Consider the following 7,936-nt stretch of genomic DNA (forward strand, 5'->3'; position numbering starts at 1 on the left):
CTGATACCAACTGTGACATCCCCATTTTCACAGCCAGAAAAAGACCGATTTTGTTTATGCTTTATAAAAATCAGAGTACCTCTTTTAATAAAAATGTTGCGGAATTTGTTCCCAGTAAAACATGATAAATACGTTATCAAAGCACTTCCGAAGAAAATTATTTTTATTCATTTCAAAACATTTGGGATGTCATCGTCAATACAGAAACATAAGCATAAACAGAACTTACATTCATTATCACTAGTGATTTATATCTCCTTAATCTCTCAGTGTAATGTGACTTCATATCAACACCTATGATATAAATAAACTGAGTGGGTCAGGTTGGGAAACCTGGTGAGTACATAGGGATTTCAATCCCACAATGTTATACCATATATATAGTTTACACCCCCCAAGATATACAATTTCACCATATATATAAACAACTCTTATTCCACCCCGTCGATCCTCACAACAAGACTATCCATACTCTCGGACCTAAGATTAGCCGTTTTACCTAATCCATACTCCCAGATCAAAAATGAACGACTTTACCTAATCCATACTCTCGGACTAGGGACGAATGACTAATCCATACTCTCAGATTAATGATGAATGATTATGCCTAATCCATACTCTCGGACTAGGGACAATGACTATGTCTAATCCATGCTCCCGGATAAATGACATATACTAAGGTTTTATTCTCTGAGTATAATTCACTCGTACTCGTAAGAAAACACTACCCAATATTCCTCATAATTAATTTAGGTTTACTCTTTATCCTAAATCAACATATATAATCAGGTATGTTCTTTAACAAGTATCCCAGGCAACATCAAATAATTCGCACATAAACATATATTTAATAATTCAATCGATACTTGTATTAAAATCATGTTCATGAAAGGGACTATGCACTCACTTGAAAAGGTGGTGATTCTGAACTCAGACAACGCTTCACTTCTTAAAAATAATTGCCTTCGACGAAACCTAGTATTATTACCACTAAAGTTTAGTCTATTATTTGTCGAGACTAATTAATAGTCCAGCTATTATTACTATTATATAAGCGTTAAACAATACTTATATAACCCATAATAATAGCCCAAGTACTTATTATAAGTTCCTAATAACGTTATTATAATTAAATAAACGATATATTAAAAATAGCATAGGCGTAGCTCACTTACAGCGGGTTTTATAGAAAACCGGGCTTTGCTTGGAGCAGCGTTCCCGAGCCGAAAAGCTCTTCCTCTCGGAGCCATCGAGCACTCCGGGGCTTCCGCCTCGTGCTAGGGAGGTTCCTTAGGCTCTTCGGGGGGTTTCGGAGCTAGAGAGAGGTTCTAGAGAGAGAGTAAAAAGAAGAAAGAATGTGAAAGGTGTGAAAAAAATGAGGGTGGGAGAGGTTCTATTTATAGGGTGAAAATGGCTGAACTTGTCACCATCTAGTGGCAAGACTTAGAGAGAAAGCAATGGCCAAGATTGTGCCACATTACCCATTTTCGCACAGCACACTTCCGATTTCTAAAATCCGTAACTTTCACATACGACCTCCGTTTTTGACGTTCTTTATATCCACACATAGGTAAAAATAAGATCTACAACTTTCATTTTGACTTCGTTGGCTAATTCTTCGACCGATATTAAATTTAACAGTACGAGGAGATTATACTGTTAAATGTCCCCGTAAAATTCATAACTTCTACATACGGACTCTGTTTTCGTCTGTCTATTTACCGTTGAGTTCCTATTAATGAGATCTTCAATTCTCATTTAGGTCGCGTAGGCCAAAAACAGCTCGAACTAAAATTCGATTTTCGGGTCGTGCCCTGATTTGTCAAATCTTAGAAAAATCATAACTTGATCATACGAAGTCAGATTTTGGCGTTCTTTTTTTGTATGTTCTCGGTTTAACATATACTACAACTTTTATTTGGATCGATAAGGCTAAAAAGTCCTTTATCAAAAATTCACTATTCATGTCTCCCGGTGCCGTGCCGGTTTTGCCGTAAAACTTCGACGGGCCATAACTTCTTCGTTATAACTCGGATTTCGGCGTTCTTTATATGTACGGAACCCTTGAGACATATTATAAAACTTAGTTAAGATTATTTATTATAAATAATATTTTGTTGAAAAGTCATTTTTGACCCCTATTATCTCTAAATTGACTAGCCCGGATCTACGGGCGTTACAAGCTCTACTAGGATTCCCTTGATATCGGCTGACCATGCTCAAAGCAAAAGCCAAATTAGGGTGAGTACATGTAATAGCGTACATGATCGAGCCAACGGCGGAAGCATACGGTACTCGAATCATTTCAACTTCTCCTAGTTGCATTGTATCCGCCAATAGCTTCCATCAGCTCAAGACTCCGGTCTTCAGTTGCCTCATTGCGAAGACAGTCTTCTGTTTCTCGCTACGGCTGTAGATCTCAAATACCATCTCCATTTCGGAGATCCAATCCATAATCTCAACAGGCTTTGGGCTTCCTGAGAGACTTGGTGGCTTGGCACCCAAGAAATTCTTATACATCCATCAATCCTTGTCGTTTCCCCTCTCCGGGTCATTCCTTTGTTCTCCTTGAGTCCCAACTTGACTCACATGGCGGCTATAGTTCCCTTCCTCCGATTTCTCGGGAATCAGCTCGGGCTCTACAATTGGTATGGTAGCTCCGTCCCTATTTTCGTGCAACATCTGCCTCATTTCCTCCTTTTGTTCTGCTAACATAGCCCGAATCGTGGCTTGTACTCCAGCCATGGTGATTAGTTCGGGAGCATCTTCTACAACAGGTATTTGCTGAATCACTGGGGGTTGATTCTTATTCCTATTTGCATTCCCAGCTCCACTGCGGGTTCTTGCCATTTTGATCTATACACCGAATAAGGTGAATTTAGATCTTTATTTAGGATTGACATTTAAATCATCCTTATCACTCCGAAACGTTTACATGTTAGTTCTAATATCGTAGTCGTACATTTAGAATCCTAAACACATAAGGTTTCCAGATCCGGTCGGCAACAGACCATAGTTGCGAACAAATAACAACATATTAGGCACGAAGCATTTAGCACATAAAAGTATTTTAGGCATAATCCCTAAAATAAGCTAGTGCTCACACCTCATAATCATCCCTTAGAATTCTAAGTTTAAGTCTAGAAAACCTACAAATTCCTAGTTCGCTTAAACTGATGCTCTGATACCAACTGTGACATCCCCATTTTTCACGACCAGAAAAGACCGATTTTGTTTATGCTTGTTTGAAAATCAGAGTAACATTTTAAATAAAAGTGTTGCAGAATTTGTCCCAAAACAAAATATGATAAAGTTTTATCAAAATTATTTCCAAAGAAATATATTTCATTAAAAGACTCGAGATGTCATGTTCGATACATATCAAAATCATAAACAGTACAATATAAGCCTTACTACATTATTTCATATCTACAGGCCTATATCCGTAATTCCTCATCCAAAACATCACATCTATGCTCGAGCGCCACTACCTGTAATACATGAAACTGAGTGGGTCGGGCTTGGGAGCCTGGTGAGCACATAGGGTTTTCAACCCACAATAAATGAGTTATTTAATTTCATCAACCAACAATAACCCGATTACCCGTTCCTGTTATCCTCACTTTACGTCCCTAAAACATCTATTATAAGGGACCTAGCCTAAGGATCATCATCGGGATGGACGCTACTGCTAAGGGGATTCCTTAGCAATAAATGTCCTTAAGGCAACCATATGGGGGATGGAGTACACAGGTGAACACATCGTTCACAAACACCTACAGGTTGCGAGCCCGCTAACGTTTCACTGGACTGTCTAGAAGAGTCTGTGGTCGTCATCCATACTCCACTAGATGACAGAATCAACAAAAACATCGAGGTCTCTCATCATTTTCACACACATCAACTTATTTCATCTACCCATGTTATACCCAACATATTTGTAGATATATATATATATATATATATATATATATATATATATATATATATATACATATATATATACATTTTAAATCATTTTAAACATGTATAAAACATCATTCAACATCGTCTCAAATAAACCAACAACATATATACACATAACACGTATTTTATATAAAATACTTCATATCTATGTGGAAGATGAAAGTAACTATGTACTCACTTGACTAGTTAGTGAAAACTAACTATTTTCATAACCGTCGCTATATCGCACTTTCTTTATTTATGAGTTGTTGCTCGAATGTTTGAAATTTTAATTCGAAGATACAACACCTTTAGGCTATTTGTATTTGGGTGTGATAGTGTCGACACACCGTCATATCTATGGTTTGAGGAATAAAAGTTTCTAAATATGATAATTTATTTTGGTATGCCTGAACTTCACCAACGATACTTCTATTATATGTATATATATATATATATATATATATATATATATATATATATATATATATATTAAAGCCCATGGCATGTTTTAACAGTGACTTTTTTCATTTCTCACTTTTGACACAGGTTTTTTTATATATTCCTAACACTGCACGCTTTGTTTAACTAATTCACACTTTGGCCCCAATATTTTCTATCATATATTATAATATTTGCCCAATGTTATCTAAATGCTTACTCACTTATCCTTTCCACGTGTTTTCTCTTAACTCCTTCCTGAGCATCTTCCTCACAAATTCCCATTTTCTGTGTTTCTTCCTCGTCACTCTCCTTACAACAGGTAATTTTTTTGTCTCTATTTTCTCATCTTAGGTAATTTTTTGGTCTCTATTTTCTCATCTTTCTTTAGGGTTATGTAATTGGGTTTTATAATTCTCCTGCTTCCTTGTGTCATCGACGACTTCCGTTTGTTGATTGTTATTTTGTCTCCTGTCTTTCATGGCTTGTCGACCGGAGAGACCTGCTTCGTCTCACCTGTTGCTTTTTTCCTCTGTGTCGTCTTCATCTCCTGTTCGAAAACGTCGATGACTGTCGACCTTCCTCTCTCTAACCTATGATGATTGTGGTGACTGCTCGCTCATATGTCAGTTCTGTGGTGCTCTCTTCTGGTATGCTGAAAGGGTTCTCGCCACTTCTACTGTGAACCAACCATGTTATAATCACTGTTGTAAGTCGGGTGCTGTTATTCTCCCTTTTCCTGTCACACCTCCTCACGTGTTGACAAGCTTATATAATGTTCCTACTTTTAGGCAAAACATTAGGGCTTACAATAGTATGTTCGCATTGACGTCATTTGGAGGTCAGGTTGACGAGAACATTAACAAAGGTCTTGGTCCGTATGTTTTCAAGGTTTCTGGTCAGGTCTGTCACTGGCTTGGTTCCCTTTGCCCTCAAGATAATAAACGTCCTAGGTTTTTACAATTATACATCGTTGATACACAGAATGAAGTGTCTAACAGGCTGTCTTCCTTTAATGACCCATCAAAATCCCCGCTAGACGAAAATATTGTTACGATGTTGATGAACATGTTAACTGTTCATAATGAGTATGTTCGTACTTTCAAAACTGCTCGTGACCTTGCTACTAAAAAAGAGTTGGAATGTTACACGGTTTGCCTTTTTAATGAGGTTCCTGATAGGTGTTACGATCCGCCTACAGGTGGTACCCTTGGATGTGTTGTTTTAGGAGATGACTGCGTTACAAACAAGTATGACATTGTTGTACATTTAAAGTCTGGGAAACCGCAAAGAGTTAGCAAGCTTCATCGAGTTATATGGCGTTACAGTATCCTTTGCTATTCCCGTATGGAGAGAATGGGTGGTCACCACAATTGAAACAGTCGAATCAAACGGGTGTCGATGCAAAGAACCTAACGGTAAACATGTACTATAGTTACCAGATTCACGCCCGTTACAGTGTTTACTCCCTCCTACTTAATGCGTGTAGATTATTCCAGCAATACTTAGTAGATGCATACACCTGCATTGAACAAGGGCGACTTGACTATTTTCAAAACAACCAAGAACAAGTGAGATCAGAGTACATCACCGGGATTTATGATGCACTTTCTAGGGGAGACGTCGAGGTTCGTCATATTGGGAAACGTGTTCTTTTGCCTCCATCATTCGTTGGTGGTCCGCGTTACATGTATAGTCACTACCAGGACGCATTGTCGATTTGCAGGGAGTATGGAAATCCACAATACCTTATCACCTTTACATGTAATGTCAATTGGCCCGAGATCAGACGCTATATGATAGCTCATAACCAAATGGATGTCCATAGTAGAGCCGATATCATTTGTCGTGTGTTCTACATAAAAGTCAAAGCATTTATTAAGTTCTTAAAGGAGGATAACACCTTTGGAGATGTGATGGCCCGTAAGTCACTTGCATTTGCTTTCTTATTTATTATCAATTATCTTATTTTCCTTGTAAATGGCCTACTTCGTTATCTATTATTAGTTATCTTATTTTCCTTCTAACTTCCCTGTACACCCATCTTACACAACTTAATATGTTGTATTTTTCTGCAGATTTGTATACGATCGAATTTCAAAAGAGGGGGTTACCACACTGTCACACTCTTTTGTGGGTGTCTGATTCGGACAAACTACGGGAACCCCGTGATATTGACAGGTTCATCACTGCTGAAATCCCAGATCCAATTTATGAGCCCTTACTATACCAGACTATCACAAGTTGTATGATTCACGGACCATGTGGTTTACTAAATCTGAAGTCTCCCTGCATGAAAGATGGAAAGTGTAGCAAACACTATCCAAAATCATTTTCAGATTCCACTGTGTTTGACAAACAAGGTTACGCGCATTATAAAAGAAATTTTTTGACACGTCGTACGCTACAGAGTGGTATTCAAATAGACAATGGATACGTTGTCCCATATAACAAGCGCTTGTGCAGTCGTTTTAACGCACACATAAATGTTGAGTATTGCGGTTGGAACATGATGATAAAATACTTATTCAAATATGTTTCAAAAGGTACGGAGCGGGCAAAGTTCATTATTCAGAAGGATGTTTTTACTGATAACACTAGCACTTCTTCAGAACCTGTTATAGTTGATGAAATCAAAAGTTTTCTTGATGGTCGATATATCTGTCCACATGAGGCTGCCTGGCGTATTCTGAATTTTCCAATTCATGAACGTAATCCACCGGTCACTATACTACCAGTTCATTTGGCAAACATGCAGACAGTTTTTTTCAGAGAAGACAGTCAGATCCGTGATATTGTAGAAAAACCATCTTTTGGTAATAGTCTGCTTTTGGGATGGTTTGAAAGTAATAAATGGGACAAAAATGGACTAGATCTGACTTATGTAACCTACCCTTCAAAATATGTGTGGGAGAAGAGAATGAAGAGGTGGAAGCGAAGACATCTTGAAACATCACATGCAATAGGTCGACTCGTGTTTGTACATCCATCTGCAGGAGAGTTGTTTTACCTCCGAATGCTACTTTGCCATCAGAAGGGTTGTAAGTCATATGAAGATGTACGCACTGTTTCTAATCGACTCCACCCAAATTTTCGAAGCGCATGTGAGGCATTAGGTCTAATTGGGGAAGACAAAGAGTGGCTAGTTGCTTTTACATAGGCATCAGAATGGGCGACTTCCACGCAATTACGCTCTCTATTCTGCCATTTACTCATTTTTTGTGAAGTGAGTAACCCTATGTCATTATGGGAGGCTGGATGGTGTAAGATGAGTGACGATATATTGTATAATTTGAAAAAGAACAATTCTAACACATAATTACACGTAACCGACAATCATCTACAACAATTGACTTTGTTGGAGTTAGAAAACCTTCTACGCTCATGCACTCCATCAAAGTCAGTAACTGATTTCATTTGCCACCGCCATCAGAAGAGGTTCAGGTGATTTTTGAAAATTGTTTGATTTTAGAGGAAACAAGTTATAATAGAGAAGAGTTATACAAGCAACATCAACTAATGGTATCTCAATTAAACTCTGATCAGCTTC

At 37.9% G+C, this 7,936-nt stretch overlaps 1 protein-coding gene across 1 annotated transcript; it reads left to right on the plus strand.

Annotated features, from left to right (window-relative positions):
* The first annotated feature begins 5,810 nt into the window (after positions 1-5,810).
* Positions 5,811-7,546, plus strand: LOC111896728 (uncharacterized). Its single transcript, XM_023892710.2, has 2 exons — positions 5,811-6,309; positions 6,465-7,546. Exons 1-2 carry the CDS (start codon positions 5,811-5,813, stop codon positions 7,544-7,546), a joined length of 1,581 nt encoding a protein of 526 aa, XP_023748478.2.
* Positions 7,547-7,936: the final 390 nt, after the last annotated feature.

The sequence above is a fragment of the Lactuca sativa genome, chromosome 3 (genome assembly GCF_002870075.4).
Source record: "Lactuca sativa cultivar Salinas chromosome 3, Lsat_Salinas_v11, whole genome shotgun sequence".
In the NCBI taxonomy this organism is placed as follows: Eukaryota; Viridiplantae; Streptophyta; class Magnoliopsida; order Asterales; family Asteraceae; genus Lactuca; species Lactuca sativa.

Coding starts and splice junctions, on each gene's coding strand:
- LOC111896728 (XM_023892710.2), top strand. CDS start 5,811: ATGTACTATAGTTACCAGATTCACGCCCGTTACAGTGTTTACTCCCTC. Junction 6,310..6,464: donor CTTTGGAGATGTGATGGCCC/GTAAGTCACTTG, acceptor ATTTTTCTGCAG/ATTTGTATACGATCGAATTT.